At 38.7% G+C, this 17,897-nt stretch overlaps 1 protein-coding gene across 17 annotated transcripts in view; it reads right to left on the bottom strand.

The window, feature by feature from the left end:
- Nucleotides 1-17,897, bottom strand: part of FCHSD2 (FCH and double SH3 domains 2) — a 300,132-nt gene that overhangs the window by 97,077 nt on the left and 185,158 nt on the right. The window contains exon 1 of one of the 17 annotated variants that reach the window (XM_035264152.3): nt 15,611-15,884. The exons of the other annotated variants lie outside the window; for them this stretch is intronic. Coding sequence (XP_035120043.1) covers nt 15,611-15,823 — 213 coding nt within the window. The 5' untranslated portion in view covers nt 15,824-15,884. Of the gene's footprint in view, nt 1-15,610; nt 15,885-17,897 lie in introns of those variants that run through there. 17 annotated transcript variants of the gene reach the window in all.

The raw sequence follows: 17,897 nt of genomic DNA, 5'->3' as shown, positions 1-17,897 counted from the left end.
CTTGCCAACAGTTATTCTTTTGTATTTTGGTATTTTTTTAAATTATGAAAGCTGTATTAGTGGTTAGAAATGGTATCTCTTTGTGGTTTTGATCTGCATTTCTCTAATGACTAATTATGTTGAGCATCTTTTCATGTGCTTATTGGCCATTTGTATATCTTCTTTGGAGAAATGCCTACTCAAGTCCTTAACTCATTTTTCAATTAAGTTGTCAGGCTGGGCATGGTGGTTCATGCCTGTAATCCCAGCACTTTCGAAGGCTGAGGCGGGTGGATCATGAGGTCAGGAGTTTGAGACCAGCCTGGCCAACACAGTGAAACCCCATCTCTTCCAGAAATACAAAAATTAGCCGGGTGTGCGCCTGTAATCCCAGCTACTCGGGAGGCTGAGGCACAAGAATTGCTTGAACCTGGGAGACAGAGGTTGCAGTAAGTCAAGATTGCACCACTGCACTCCAGCTCTGGGCAACAGAGCAAGACTCCACCTCAAAAAAATAAATACATAAATAAATCAGGTTGTCTTTTGTTGTTGGATTGTAAGAATTCCTTATATATTCTGGATACTAGATTCTTACAACATATATGATTTGCAAATACTTCCTTCCATTTTGTGGGCTGTCTTTTTACTTCCTTAAAATTTTCTTTTGACGTATAAAAGTTTTACTTTTTAAAAAAAGAGATAGGGTCTTGTCATGTTTTCCAGGCTGGACTCAAACTTCTGGGCTCCAGTAATTCTCCTGCCTCAGCCTCCCAAATAGCTGGGACTATAGGCAGCCTATCTGGCTTTTAAATTTTGATGCAGTCTAACTTAGCTACTTTTCTTTTGTTGCTTCCGTGTTGGTATTATATCTAAGAATCCTCAATGGAGGTCTTCCATTGTATCTTATGTTTGGCTGTTACATTAAACTTTTAGTGTGACTTTTAAAAAAAAAATACACAAATTCTGTCTGAAAAGCATGAGTAATAAAGCCACACCTTCTGTAATGCTTACACTACTAGATGACACCATTGAGCACTGTAAATTTAGGCACTGCAAATGTTTTTAGTACGATTACCACGTAATTATGTAACATCACCAGAGACACTGCTGGTTTATTAAGTCTGAACAAAATTTCCTGTATTAGGACATACTTTTCCTGAACTTGTTTAGAAAAAGAATATATAACAGCTTCTGATACAAAACCACTGGTGTATTTTATTTGAGCATAGCAAATGGTAATACGGGCATTGTGAGCTCAAAAAAAAAAGGGGGCATGATTTTAAGGTGAATCAAATAGCCACACAGTTTCTATTTTCTCAGGGCAATATAAACAGTACCCACTGCACTGTGCCCGGACTCTGTGCTAGCTTTATGGGTGAAGTGAGAGGGAGGAGAAAAGTTAAAAAAAGAAAATCAAAGTTCTGTTGGTACTTCTCTTTTTGACCTTACTATAATCAGGATTATTTCTGAAAGATATTTTTCACTAAAGGAATTGTACTATTAATTTTGATAGAAGTATATCACAAATCAGAAATTATACATTCACTCAGCTTCTTAAATCCTACTTTAAAAATTCTAACTGGGTGCAGTGACATGTGCCTATGATCTCAGCTACTTGGGACGCTGAGGCAGGAAGACTGTTTGAGCCCAAGAGTTTTAATCAGCAGTGATCTATGATCATGCCACTGCACCCTAGCCTGGACAACAGAGCAAGACCCTATCTTTAAAATAAATAAATTCTAAACACTTCATAAAGACATTCAAGAAGTAATTTGTTTCTATATTTCACTTCGGCAATAAAACATATATTATCTCATCATGAGATAATAACTGATTTCTGACACATGTATCCCAGGGTCCATGATAATCCAAACAGCTGCCAAAGCCTTACCAAAGCAACGGCAGTGTCTGCTGCACCAGGGCATCATGCCGGCTGCAGCAGGGCAGCACCGCTGGGGCTGCACACTCCATGGAGCCAGTGGGAGCCCTGCCCCTTCTGAGTTGGGATGGGAGATCACCAGGTGCCACTGTAGTCTCCTAAACTGCAGCTGCAGACCCTGGCCTCCTGGGAGGGGCTACAGCTGCCCAAAATGCAGCTATGGATCTGAGCTTCCCTGTGTTCTTGGGGCACACCTGGGAAGGGCCCCCTGCCACTGTCCCTGATGGCTTGGGGATGTCTGTTCCTGCTGCCTGGCCTCTCTCCTCTCCTGGAGCCTACTCTGATCAGTGGGGCTGTGGCTGAGCTCCAGGGCCTGGAATAGCAGTGGGAGGCAGAGTTCTGGGCAGAAGTGGGTGGGTTCCCAGTAAGGCCCCACCTTCAGGCCAGGGAGGGCCTAAAGACTGGGGCCTGGACTGCCAGTCCATCAGACCAGAGTGGGGACTTGTGGTGCCTCTTCTGGGCTTTCATAGAGCCACTCACCCAATCGGCAACCCATCCTCCCCTCTGAGGTCCATGAAAACCCTGGGCTTAGTCAGGGGAGAGGATGGTCCGAGGAGGAAGAGGGCAGAGAGAGGATGGGATAAATAGTTGCAGAGAGTACTCTCTCTGCTGATAGCTGGAGATGATGGGACAGCCAGCTGCAGGAGCTCTACCCACTCTGCTGAGAACTTCAGTGACCTGCAGAGATGTCCAAATGACTTGCCTGTGGAGAAAAGCTACCCTCTCTAGGGCCTCCTCTCTGCTGAAAGCTGAATACTCCAGAGGACGATCTGCCTACAAAGAAGAGCTACCCACTCCTCTGAGCTGTTCTAACAGTAAATAAAACTTCTTTACCTTTACTTGTCTGCCTACCTCATGCTTCCTGGAAGCAGGACAAGAACTTGGGCAAAGGCACCATGGCCATAGACGTTCTTGGCCAGAAAAATTGGCACCCCAGAGATGCTGTATTGAAAAAAGTTTAATTGGAAATACTGAACTTTAGTTGATAGTTTTGCATTTAGATGTAGAAGCATCTTTCTTCACTTAAGATGGAAGAATGTCAACCAGAATTATACAGATGTGCATTATTTAATATAAAAGAGTTAAAAAAAAAAAAAGGCAACTTGTTGCACTAGTAGTACCTAACTATTTATATTAAAAAGATTTACTTCCAACAGGGATTTGGACCACTCTTTTTAAAAAGGCAAATCCCAACTTAATAGCAATATCCTAGTTTTTAGAATCCTAACAGTTGACAAGCACAAAACAAATGTATTTCAGTCCTCCCCTCTCTTTTTTTACAGGTAGGCAAAAAACCCTGAAAGCCTTAGGGGTAAGGAAGATTCCTTGAGATACTAGCTGCTTTTCATTTTCTAAGGCCTAACTAAACCGATGTTCTCAAAGTTAAATGTACCTGAGAATCACTGCAGAGCTTATAAAAACATAGATTGTTTCAGCATAGTAAGGCTATTCTGTATACTACTACACTGGTGGATACATGTCATTATACATTTTTGTAAACCCAGATTGTACAATGTAAAGAATGAACCCTATTGTTAAATTTGGGGTGATGATGATGGTGTCAATGTAGGTTCATGAATTATAACAAATGTACCACTCTGGTGGGGGATATTGATAGTGGGAGGAAATGTAGGGGAAGAGAGAGCTCTGTGCCTTCTGTTGAATTTTGTTGTGGAACTAAAACTGCTCTAAACAGTAAAGTCTGTTTTAAAAAACAAACACAAATTGCTGGGCCTCACTCCCAGTCTCTGATTCAGTAGGCTGAAGTTGGGCCCTCAGAGTCTGCATTTTCTAACAACTTGCCACTGGCCTGGGACCATACTTTGAAAACTACTGAACTAGGTTGAGCATTTACGTGGACTTAGATTCTGGTGACCCTCTGGAAGTAGAGTGGCTGCAGGCAGAGAAGCCTACCATCCTGAATAGGGTCAAGAGCACCAATAGGTACTGTTACTGTAGATAGATCAGCAGCTGTTTTCAACTGGCAATCATGCGCTACTTCAGATGCGAGACAGGAAAGAGCTTGAGCTCTGAAACCAGTTGGATGTGGGTTAGAATCCCAGAGCTTTTACTTACTTTATCATGTTGATAGTTTTCTTATTTGTAATTAAGGAAAGTAGGAGTACCACATACTCCACAGGATATAGTGAAGAGTAAGTAAGGTAATGGATGTGGTATAATGTTAGTCATTCTTGCCTTGCTTTAAAATCATCAGTGCATTGGCCACATATTGATAATGGTTAAAGCCGGGTAATGAGTACACAGGGGTCATTATACTGCCTTTTTTTCACCCCTTCAGTATATATTGAAAATTTTTCATAGAAAAAGAAAAAGAAAACCTGAATATGAGGTAAAAAAAAAAACCCACAATTTTTTTTTTCCAATGGCTCCCACTGTATATTTTGAAAAGTAGAAATTCTTTAGCTGGCATTTAAGATTTTTTACAATCTGGTCCCAACATAACTCTCTCTCTCATTAGCACCATCTCTCATCACTGTTCTCTACATTATACTCTATATCTCAACCATAATGAGTTATTTTGGAAAATGACATTCACTTTCATGTTTTCAATTAAGTTATTCTCTTGGCCTAGCATGTCCTTTCCCCCTTCTCTTCCACTTAAATACTAATAATGATAATAATAATGATGGTTAGCATGGGCAACTAACATTTACTAATGGCTTACTGAGTTCCAAGTGCTTTACAAAACTGATTCAACTAGCTCTTCCTTAATGTTCCCACAATATTCTTTTATATGCTCTATGGGTATTATTGCAAATCATGGACTGAATCTTATTTAAGTAGGCGAGAGGAGGCCCATATGATCAGAAGCCTCTTTCGATGGAGATTAATCTTAAAATATCTTTCCAGCTATTCAACACCCAGACTTCCTGAATTTTAACTACTGCCTTTGCAAGGCTGTGGTACTCATTAAACTGCACATGAACTAATTTTCTGGTGGGTAAGATAGCTGGAGGCCTTCTGGCCTGGGTGAATTATTGCTAGTCTGCATAGTTAATGCAGGTGATACAAAAATTAAGAAACAGTTGGAATTCAAAGCACAAGAAGTGGATGACAACCCTATGATTTGCTCCAGCCCCCTGCCTTAAACTGCAATTGTCTGAACCAATGATGGCATCTAGAGATGAAGTTCAAGGCAATTCTTGGTAGTACTGTCTCAACATGGTTTGTGACTGGAACGTAGATTACATAAATATTTATATGGACTTTGATTAAAAAGCCAATGATTAGAATAAAAATAGTCCCAAAAAGTAGAACCAAAGAGCTTGAAAATACTTTTTACAAACTCCATCATGTTATTTAAAACACTATATTGAAACCATTTAAATACATGTCAGATTTTCCCAAAACACCCTTAATTCCTGATGAACAGGGAGCACTTGCTTCTTCCTTTTATCCTATCCTTAGCAGAGAAGGCCTCTAATAAGTGATGATTGAAATGAATCAAACTGAGAAGGATCTAAACTCAAAAGCAGACCCCAGTTGTATAAGCGGGAAAGCACCGAAGAAACATTTTGAGAGTGAAGTAAAGAATGAGGCATTTATTTCAATTGGGTCACCTTTATTATGATGAAAAAAATAATATGTTGTGAAAGTTGATTACACAAATTGAATCAATCTTGTCATATCCAACTAAATCAACTGAGGGGCCAGTGGGAAAAAGCACTTAGGGCATATAACGTTGTTTCATGAATGTAATTCTCTGCAAGCCTGCTGCTGAAACTGCCTGTGGTAACCTGAAATCAGTATTATCTAATAGCTACTGAAACAATCTGTTGTGACTCTAAGACTAACTTTACCCACTGCTATCACTCACCCACCAATCAGAGCTTGCCAGCTCCCCAAAACTTTACTAGTGCCAACCTTCTCTTTGTTCTTTGGCCATATGAAGATCACCCAATCTGTGTACATGTCCCAAAATGTAATTCTTGTTTTCCAAATAAAACATTTTTAATTTAGAGATTCATCTCTATATTTTCTTTGACTTTGATAATGTAATTGGCTGGGCGTGGAGGCTCACGCCTGTAATCCCAACACTTTGGAAGGCTGAGGCAGGTGGATCACCTGAGGTCAGGAGTTTGTGACCAGCCTCACCAACATGGTGAAATCTCATCTCTATTAAAAATACACAAATTAGTTGGATGTGGTGGTACCCACCTGTAGTCCCAGCTATTTGGGAGGCTGAGGCATGAGAATTGCTTGAACCTGGGAGGGAGGCTACAGTGAGCCAAGATAGTGCCACTGCACTCCAGCCTGGGTGACAGAGAGAGACTCTGTCTCAAAAACAAAACAAAACAAAATGTAATTATTCAGACTGACATGATTTTTTAATTTTTAAAGGGTAGTAGGGGTTGAGGGAGAGGTAGGGATAGTTAATGGGAACAAAAAAAAAATAGAATAAGATCTACTATTTGATAGCACAATAGAATGACTATAGTCAAAAATAACCTAATTATACATTTTAAAATAACTTAAGAGTGCAATTGGATTGTTTGTAGCTCAAAGGACAAATGTTTGAGGGGATGGATACCCCACTCTCCATGATGTGTTTATTTCACAATGCATGCCTGTATCAAAACATCTCATGTGCCCCACGAATATATACACCTACTATGTACCCACAAAAATTAAAAAAAAAAAATTTTTTTTTTGAGACAGAGTCTTCCTGGGTCGCCCAGGCTAAAGTACAGTGGTACAATCTCAGCTCACTGCAACCTCTGCTTCCTGGATTCAAGTGATTCTCCTGCTTCAGCGTCCTGAATAGCTGGGATTACAGGCATGCACCACTATGCATAACTAGTGTGTGTGTGTGTGTGTGTGTGCGTGTGTGTGCTTAGTAGAGACGGGGTTTCACCATGTTGGCCAGGCTGGTCTTGAACTCCTGGCTTCAAGTGATCCACCCACCTCAGCCTCCCAAAGGGCTCTGGGACTACAAGGTGTGAGCCACCACACCCGTTCTTAAATTTTTTTTTAATAAAATAAAAAATAAAAAAATTAATTTTTAAAAACTCCTCTTACATCTTGCATAACAGTATCCAGCAAACATCTATCAAATACGATTGCACAGACAAGGTCAGATCCCTATACATATATTTTTCACAAGATCTTGTAATAGCATTCTGGGTCAATGCTATCAGACTGACATATTTTGACCAGACACTACTTCCCTCTTTTTTTTTTTCTTGAGACGGAGTCTCTGTCACCTAGGCTAGAGTGCAATGGCATGATATTGGCTCACTGAAACCTCTGCTTCCCGGATTCAAGTGATTCTCCTGCTTCAGCCTCCTGAGTAGTTGGGATTACAGGCACCTGCCATCATGCCCGGCTAATTTTGTATTTTTAGTAAAGACAGGGTTTCACCATGTTGGCCAGACCGGTCTCAAACTCCTGACCTCATGATCCACCAGCCTCGGCCTCCCAAAGTGCTAGGATTACTGGCATAAGCCACCACACCTGCCTCCTCCTCTGACTTTCAAACCTGTGTATCAAACTGCCTCTTAGACTGAATTTCTCTTTTCCACCTGCTTTTCTTTTTGGGTTCCTTGATGTGTGATGTCACTATTCAGTCACCTGCCTCTGGCAGAAACCTAGAAGTCAAGGTTTACTTTTCCCTCTGCCTTGTCTCCCACATACTGTTAATTACCAAATCTTACTGATTCCACTTCTTAAATATTTACCAAACCTAACCCCTCTTCCTGATCTCCACAGCTACTCCCTTCTGGTTATCCTGTCTCATCTAGATTACGGCAGCAATCTCCTGTTGCCCTGTATCCAACTGTCCCTCTCACCAACTCATTTCCACACTGCAACTAGGAGGATGTTTCTAAATTGTGTATTTTATTTGACTGCTCTACACTGTTCCCTGGCTACCCACCGCAGTTAGGAAAAGGCTTTTTAAAAAATCATCATGGACCACATTATCTGAACATGGCATGCCTCTTCAGCTTCCTCACTTATTACCCACTCCTCATTCCCCTTCCCTACTATACTGTCTCTACAATGCTCAGTTTTTGGCTTCTCTAACACTCCTTTTTAGCCTCTGAGCTTTCACATAGACTTTTCCTCTGCCTTGACTACTCTCTGTTTTCTCTCCCATGATCTGGCTTACTCTTACCAGCCTTAAATATATATTAATCATCTACTCTGGATATCTCTATTGTCTTTTTGCTTCATAACTCCTGATCATAGCATAAAACCTCATGCTGGTGATATTTGCTTGTATGTCCCTCTTTTTGTTTAAGTTCCATAAAGGGAGGGATCAGGTCTGTCTGTTTATCATTCCATCGTCTATGCTGAATATAATATGGCATACTGGTGGAACTCAATAAATATCTGTTCAACAAATAATATACCAATCAGAATTCACATAATTACAAAAAAATGAATAAACCTTGGATACTTGAGCCCCATAAGTGAGAAGTCTAATGATGTTACATAACATGTATAAAATTGTATACGACTTAAAAAAGTAATTAATTTCACAAAACTCTAATTCAGTAGTTTTCAAATATTTTCAGTAGTGGCATCATTTTATGTGGAATTCCAAGACATAAAATATATATAATCTTGCATGCCTTCTTCTTCCTTCTAGCAATAGATCCTGCTCTCCTGATGTAAGGGGTAAACTTGCAGGGCAGGTAGATATGCAAGACAGAACCTCAAACCACTGCACTCTGCCCCTAATTACTGGGTGGAGGTGGTCCCTTGATCTAAATTAGTCATCCCCAGGATCGAAGCTGAAAGATTAGTCCAAAAATGGCCTGTCCTTCCCACCAAATGGCTATTCTTTCTACCAAGAGGATAGAGCCTATCTGTAGTAGGAAGGAATTAGACCAACTCACAGAGAAAGGCAGTGATGAGAAATCTGGCAAAGTGAAGATAGAAATGGTGGGCAGAGGACAGGGATAGTGTCCTTGAATTGGGTAATTCTTGAGCAAGCACCACCTCATCCTTTCTATGATTTGGTTGAGCCAACAAATTCCTGTTTTGCCTAAGCTACTTTGAGTTGGGTCATTGTTACTTGCAATTGAAATACTTCTTACTAAAGAGTAACAAATGATAACCAACGTACATTAGCTATATCCAAATAGTTTTCACATATATATGTTCAGAAATGGCAGGATAAGCATTCTTTCCAGGTTTATATAAGTGTGAATTAATCTGGCAGAATGAACTCCTTGGTGCTCTCCAATATGCAAAAACTTGGCAGGTAATTTATTCAAATATACTTTAAAAAAATAGTCAAACTTTTTTACTATTTGACACAAATTTCCAGGAGAATAATTCTGTAATAATTGAGAAACTGAGAAACCATGGGGGACTCTGAGCACAAATATGTTTTAATGACCCAGCAATGTTTCTAAACAATTGAATTTGAATGCCTCTAAGCAGCCACATTTTTTCCAGGTAGCTATTAGACCACACACTCCCTTACATATTACCGCTGCCCTCTTTATCCATTTGACTTACATGATCCCTAAAATCAGTTGAGTTTGGAACCCAAACTTATAATGTTAAATATTCAAGAATAGTGGGGAAAAAAAAGGGAATATTCCAAGGACATATTCAGAAACTTAGAAATCTGGAAGGTTCCACTAAACATTTATTTTAAAAGAAAGTGTAAATGTCCTAGAACTTGAAGAAGATTATGATGAATTAGGAGGGAAAATGGGTCATTTTCATAAGCATTTGATGTAATTTCCCCTAAAGTAAGAAATTTAAACAGTGGCCTCTTTATTTAGATCCAGGAAGGGCACAGATTCTTCAGTCATGAAGTTATGCTGAAATCCCTTGAGTTTCCTTAATGCAGCCTAGAAAAACAAACTTTTCTGAGAGAAATGGGCATTTCTAAAATAGCCTTTGGTAAAAGTCAAGGATATAAATATCAAGATGATGATAAATGTAAATTGCCTTAAAATTAAATCATGACATTTTACAGTCTGCTGATATTGGAAGAAAACACTGATTGCCTCCCTGCTTTTGTTTCTCTTTCTCAGAAGACCCCTAATCAGGTTACAAAGAGAAAGTAGCTTTTAAAGAAATCAAAACAAATACTGGGGTGTATCTGCATTATTGTAGTTGAATCTGCCAACTGATATAAAGTAAAACCAGAAACATATCACCTAATTTTCTATGTGGTTGTTTTTATACATGGTTGTTTTATTTAAAAGCACTGTTACTTCAGGTTCTATTAAAGAGGAAACAAATAAGGAAGTTTATGTCTGTAAATTATAAAACCAGGAAAGGAAAATTTCAATGCTGTGTTTCTATAAAGTTTGTGTTATCATCTTGCATTACTACTAGAATGCAAGATAAGTCAGATGCCTGAAAAAGGTCTGCTGTACTACTTATGGTCACCCAGTTGCAAGTGTGCTACAACCACATAATATTTAGGTTGCCATCTCAAAAGAGCATAGGCAATACAAAACCCTGAACCATATATATTCTCATTCAAACCCTAGTTCTACCACTTACTAGCAACATCGCTCTGGGAAGACACTGACCATTCTTGAGCTTTCCATTCCTTATCTGACAGAGTCAGAAGAGAATGGTGTATGTAAATGGTGTTATTAAAATAATAGGGCTTAACCATTTCTATGTTATGCCAGAGAATTTCATCTATCTCCCTTGCAGGACTATAGTTAAGAAATTTTGGTGACAGACTTGGTTTTTGAATCTGACTCTATTAGGTACCTGAGCAGCAGAACTGCTCTAAGTTTGTTACCTTGTCACAACTCAACAACCACTTATCACACCTTAATAACAACCACTCACAACTGAGTGACCATAAGTAGTACAGCAGACCTTTTTCAGGCCTCTGACTTATCTTGCATGCTAGTAGTAATGCAAGAGGATAACACAAACTTTACAGAAAAACAGCACTGAAATTTTCCTTTCCTTGTTTTGTAATTTACAGACATAAACTTCCTTATTTGTTTCCTCTTTCAAAGAACCTGAAGTAACCTTAAGTAACTCAGTGCTTTTAAATAAAATAATTTAAAAATAGTATCTCCTCAAGAGGTCTGTTAAATTGATATTTTTAATGAACCATTTTAATTCCCTTGTTTCTTTTACTATATATTTTGGGATGGTTTCTTAGGAATTATTAGTGTGATTTTATCAAACTCAAGAATCTCGGTCAGGCGACATGGCTCATGCCTGTAATCTCAGCACTTTGGAAGGCCAAGATGGGAGGTTTGCTTGAGGGCAGAAGTTGGTGATCAGCCTGATCAACATAGCAAGACCCCATCTCTAATTTAAAAAAGAAATAAAAAATTAACAATTAAAAAAAAGAATCTCAATTGACTTTTAAATTCAGATTCTCCCTTCTGTCAATTCAACTTTGCTGCTGAAGACTTCTAGTATATTTTTATTTCAGTTATTGTAGTTTTAATTCCAGAATTTCTATTCAATCCCTTTTTATAATTTGTATCTCTTTGAGGATATTCTTTATTTGGTGAGATATCATTCTCATACTTACCTTCAGTTCTTCAGAAGTGGGTTCCTTTAGCTCTTTGTAATATATTAAAAATAGGCAATTTCAACTCTTTTGGACTTCCTTGGAGACAGTTTTCCCTGTCTCCTTTTTACCCTGCTTATAGGCTATATATTCTTGTTTCTTCACATGCTTCACAATCTTGTTAAAAATGAAACATTTAAATAGCAGGATTCTGCTCACCAACCATACCATCCAATAGCAAAGAGGAGCTCTTCCTTAGCTATGCTACTGATGACAAACAGAATATGAACACAGTTGCATAGCTGCAGGAAGACAGAGATAGAGGGCCAAAGGTTTGATGGAGAATTCTTAAGGCTTTTGGAGAAACTACAATAGAATTTTAGATATTTAGGTATTAAAATCAGAAAAATGTACAGATTAGCCAGTAAATAGGACTACTGCAAACAAAAGAATTGCCAGAAAATTTTCCTATATTCCTCTTTTGACCGTGTTATTTAAATGGTCTCTTTTGTGTGCATTTTTTTACATCAAAGTATTGAACTGGCAGAAAGCATTTAGCATAAAGAAATATAAAGCCTTAGCATTAGTTCAGGAAGCAGTATCTCTGATATTGGCAATTTGAGTATTCCTTACATTGACATTTTAGGGAAGAGTTAATATACATTTCATGGACATATGGGACCATTAACAGAAAGGAAATAGTCTGATCTCCTTAGATGTTTCCATTGCTCTCGTCCCATGGTCTGATCCTTTACAGCTCCCAAACAGCCTCTAATAGGAATAATCTTTTTTTTTTTTTTTTAATTGAGACACAGTCTTGTTCCATTGCCCAGGCTGAAATGCAGTGGTATGATCTTGGGTCACTGCAACCTCCGCCCCCTAGGGTTCAAGCGATTCTCCTGCCTCAGCCTCCCAAGCTGGGATTACAGGTGCGTGCCACCATGCCTGGCTAATTTTTTGTATTTTTAGTAGAGACGGGGTTTCAGCATGTTGGTCAGGCTGGTCTTGAACTCCTGACCTCCGCCTGCCTCAGCGCCCCAAAGTGCTGAGATTAGAGGCATGAGCCACCACACTCGGCAAAACTCAATTATTTATTTATTTTTTTTTTTCTCTCTCCCTGAGATGGAGTCTCACTCTGTTGCCCAGGCTGGAGTGCAATGGCGCAACCTCAGCTCACTACAACTTCTGCCTCCTGGGTTCAATCAATTCTCCTGCCTTAGTCTCCTGAATAGATGAGATTACAGGTGCCCATCACCATGACTGGCTAACTTTTGTATTTTTAGTAGAGACAGGGTTTCACCATGCTGGCCAAGCTGGTCTTGAACACTTGATCTTGTGATCCACCCACCTCAGCCTCCCAAAGTGCTAGGATTACAGGTGTAAGCCATCACACCTGGTAGGAACAATCTTATATGTATGATATACTCACAAATGACAGCTAACTTTCTTTTTAAATTTCTTTTATTATTATTGTTATTATTATTATTTGAGATAGAGTCTTGCTCTATTGCCAGCCTGAAGTGCAGTGGTGTGATCTCAGCACACTGCAACCTCTGCTTCCTGGGTTCAAGCAATTCTCCTGCCTCAGCCTCCAGAGTAGCTGGAACTACAAGTGTATGCCACCACACCAGCTAATTTTTGTATTTAGTAGAGACAAGGTTTCACCATGTTGCCCAGGTTGATCTCAATCTCTTGACCTTGTATTCTGCCTGGCTCAGCCTCCCAAAGTGCTGGGATCACAGGCATGAGCCACCACACTTGGCCTTATTTTATTTTTTTTGAAGACCATGTTTCACCATGCTGCCCAAGCTGGTCTCAAACTCCTGAGTTGAACGCCTGCCTCGGCCTCTCAAAGTGCTGGGACTACCAGCGTGAGCCACAGTGCCTAGCCTGACAGCTAAATTTCTTTGCACCTGCCTTATCTATGCAACTCAGGAAATGACAAGAAAAAGAAAAAACCCTATGATAAGCACAATAATAAAGTAATTATATTCAAAAACTCAGTTCAATAAAATATTTTTTTGAGAACCTACTCTGTGCCAAGAACTATGCTTAGCACTGACTTCATGTTTGTATATGTGCTTTTGAATACATAAACATGAGAACCTGGGCAAGGATTGAAAATAAACAAGTAACAGGATAATTTCAATTATACAGGGTGCTAGAAGAGAGGAACTTGGACAAACATGAGGGTTTAAAAATGATTTTCTGGAGGAAAAAAATGTGTGAATACACCCAGTTATTATGTTAGGTACCATGGGAAATGCAGAACATAAGATAAAATATGTGAAACAATTAAAGAGTGATGAGCTGTTAATATAATTCAAAATAAGAATAAGTTATGTCTGAATGGCAAGAGAAACAACAGAATAATGCTGGCTGGAGTTTTCAGGGAGTATGTCTCTAAGGAGTATGACATGAATTGAGATAGGAGGAAAGCATTCCAGGTAGGGAAATACATCCCCAGCACCCTCAATGGCAGCATTTTGTTACCTGAGCTAGATAAATGAAGAGTGCTAAAGGTAAGACTGGGGCAGTATTATCCAGATTTTGACGGAGTTTGTTTTTGTTTTGATTTGTTGTTAGATTTTCATCATTGCCCAGACTGGAGTGCAATGGCATGATCTCGGCTCACTGCAACCTCTGCCTCCTAGGTTCAAGTGATTCTGAGTTTGAATTCCAAGATTTATACTTAAATTTAGATGTCAGCGAGTCGAGACGGTTACACAAGGCTATTATCAGAAGTTCAAAAAACCTGGCATAGCTGGAAGAACTGAGAACGTTTCAAAGATCTAGACAAGAAGGATCTAGGATAGTTAAGGGTGTTCAAAGCAGTAGCTGGTTTGCTGAGAATTTGCCTTCTATTCTCTTCCTTGCTGGTTTCTAGGTGTGCCCACAGCCAGCAAAACAAGTCAGGGATTTGCACGGTATCCTTTTCCTGACTGAATGAGAGGTGAGCAGATCATAGCACTTCACCAGATGGAAAAGCTTAGGCATCTTCTAGCAGGTTGTGGAAGTCTCTATAGGTTTGTCTGGAGAGGGTCAATTTTCATCACTTTTTTACTCATATTCTACAGAAACAGTGGAAAGGACCCTGTCTTGAAAGTCCTTCAGAATTACATTAGTTGTAATTTTCATTAACAGAACAGTTCAGTTCTAAACTATTGAAGAAAATAGTTATCAAGCTAGCTCAAGACTAATCATTTTGATTTTTGTTTTCTTAATAAATTAATTCATTAGGTTTTAAAATGGTTTTTGAGTTGCACTCTAAAGCTAATTTAAAATTATATATATTTTCTAAAAAATATAGTAAGGATAGAGTCACAGAAGTTTTGGTCTTCACATTTAATAAAAGTGGCTACTAAACATGTAATGCAGGATATTTTCAAATTTTAATACAGTAGTCAAAGTGTACTTTTTGTGGGGTGTATGGTTATTCAGGATATCAAATCTTTCAAGTACAGAGCCTATGAAAAAAATCTGTTTCCTTATTATAAATACTCATATGTCCATTCTAAAGTCAATTCCAGCAAAAACTTGTGCTGTTCCCAGCAGTATCTGAATCACAGAAAAACCATTAGCAGAGGACATTCAGGAAGGAAGAAAGGTCAAGAAAGACAGGATCCATTTCTCAGCAGCATGACAGTAATTCCTCCCTAAAAATTACAACTAAGCATTTTTTCCCCAGTCATTAAGATTGTGGCTAAAATAGATTGGGCCTCAAAAACCTTTCTAAGGAATGGTTTTAAAATAATAAAAACAAAACTAAGTTTCAACTTCCATTTTCCACAGTTGAATGGTATCTACAATTATAACTTAATTTTCTCTAGAGAGTTACAGAGATTTATTCAGATGTTAAAAGCTGCCTGTTTAACTGATGAAAATATTTCAGTTACTCAGAGGTTAGAATCTGACCTCTGAGAAAATTCTCTGGCTTATAGGAAATCTATGAAGATGGTTGATGGCTCTTTCTTTCTTTTTTGGAGACAGGGTCACTCTGTCACCCACACTGGAGCAGTGGTACAATCTAGGCTCACTGGAACCACCACCTCCCATGTTCAAGAAATTCTCATGCCTTAGCCTCCTGGACAACTGTGATTACAGGTATCCACCAAAGACACCCAGCTAATTTTTGTATTTTTAGTACAGACAGGATTTCACCATGTTGGTCAGGCTGGTCTTGAATTCCTGACCTCAAGTGATCCACCCACCTTGGCCTTCCAAACTGTTGGGATTACAGGCGTGAGCCACTGTGCCTGGCCTTGATGGCTCTTTCTACAACCGCGTAGTAAAGTTCCAGGGAGTTTCTTTGAGAACATCTGTGGACTGCTTGACAGTCCCCTCTGGCAAGAGCCCCTAGAGTTTTCTGTGACAGTGCTATAGCCTGTGTAGAAAATGAAAGCAAATCCAAATTGAAAAGGCATTTATGGCCTACCATAGGTGACTCTTGGCTTTAATTTCACAGAAGCAGGACACATAAAATTTAGGCCCAAGTTGGAATCAGCTTTGCCATCATCCGCAGCCTTTTAAACTCATCACTACCAAGATTCTAAACATTGAAAGCCTCACAATATTTAAATGGGACTTTGTGCATGTGCTTATACTATGCTTACCACAAATGCACCACACTTTCAATACTGAAGGGCCTTTTTATAAAGCATGTTAGTATTTTAGTTGATGTGAACAGGCTTGATTAGAAACATGCTAGTCTCTAAAATGCTGTCACCAAATATAGTTTTAATACTAAAGGAAATAATATATGTAATGAGGTTAGTACAATATATGGCAATAAACAGTAAATAAGCTATTTTAAAATTTTTATTCTCCTTCAAGGGACCAGAGGCCACATGGGTCTTACTCACTATGTGTCCTTAGTAAATGACACACAGAATGACAGTAAATATTTGTCAAATTATGAAATAAGAAGTAGCCTGAAATAAAAACCTTTGCTAACAGTCACTGAATCCCACATGTCCAAAATAGTATCTAAGAGGATATAAGAACTATATTTAAATTATAATTTATATAATTTTAGTATTTATAAAAATATAAATCATAAATTATGTTGGATATCAGTTTTCTTAGTATAAAATATAGACTCCATCTCTATTAATGCATTATTACTTTTTTTTTTTTTGAGATGGAGTCTTGCTCTGTTGCCCAGGCTGAGTACAATGGCATGATCTCTGCTCACTGCAACCTCCTAAGGAAATTACTAGGTTCAAGTAATTCTCCTGCCTCACCCTCCTGAGTAGCTGGGATTACAGACATGTGCCACCAACCCTGGCTAATTTTTTGTATTTTTAGTAGAGACAGGGTTTCATCATGTTGGCCAGGCTGGTCTCGAATTCCTGACCTTGTTGTGATCTGCCCGCCTCGGCCTCCCAAAGTGCTGGGATTACAGGCGTGAGCCAACGCATGTGGCCTGTTACTTATTACTATTACTTTGTCATTAGCTGTTTTGTTCTTTTATTGATCTATCCTTCTAGTCAGAAGAGTTGTTTAAACAACATGAAATGAAAATGTTCAATTTGTTAGTAAGCAAAAAATTAAAAATTAAGCATACTTTACCTTCAAATTGTCGCTCACATATGTACATTTGTTTAAACATAAAACACTTCTGAGAAGGGTGCAAGAATAGGCACTTTCATACACTACTTTTAGAAGTGTAAATTGATAGAATCTTTTTGGAAGGCAGTCAGCCAGCCAAATGAAAAGTATTAACCAATCTTTTGGTTTTTGACCAGGGAATGCAACTTTCAAAAAAGATATCTTAAAGATGTTATCAAAGAGGTATACAAAGATTCGTACAAAAGAATTTTCACTACAGATTTATAAAAGCATACGAAAAGAGTAAGAAAATTAATGGCATATTAATATGATCAAATACTATGTGGTCATTAAAATCACATTTTCAAATAATATTTAAAGGCAGTGATATAGTTTAAATGTTTTGTTCCTTCCAAATCTCATGTTGAAATGTGACCTCCAGTGTTGGAGGTGGGCCTAGTAGGGGGTGTCTGCCTCATAAATGGCTTGCTGCTGTCCTCACAGCAATGAGTGTGTTCTCACTCTGTGTGTTCACACTAGAGCTGACTGTTTAAAAAGAGCCTGGCAGCTCCCTCCCTCTCTTTCTTGCTCCATCTCTTGCCATATGACATGCAGGCTTCCACTTTGCCTTCTGCCATGATTGTAAGCTTCCTGAGGTCTCACCAGAAGCAGATGCCACCAGGACTATGAGCCAAAAGAAACCTCTTTTCTTCATATTACCCAGCCTCAGGTATTTCTTTAAAGCAATCAAATGGGCTAACACAGGCAGGAATAGCTCAGAATGTATTTTATGTGAAAAAAGAAAAGGACTTACATATATAACAACTTTAAAACACATGTATGCAATATATGTATAGAAAAGATTAGAAGGATATGCCAAGATGACAGTAAGAATGGTTTCTGTTACAATGTGAGGTTATTTTAAATTTACCATTAGGTTTTACTGTA

Source organism: Callithrix jacchus, chromosome 10 (assembly GCF_049354715.1).
Source record: "Callithrix jacchus isolate 240 chromosome 10, calJac240_pri, whole genome shotgun sequence".
Taxonomy (NCBI): domain Eukaryota; kingdom Metazoa; phylum Chordata; class Mammalia; order Primates; family Cebidae; genus Callithrix; species Callithrix jacchus.
This window is presented reverse-complemented; position numbering and strand designations above follow the sequence as displayed.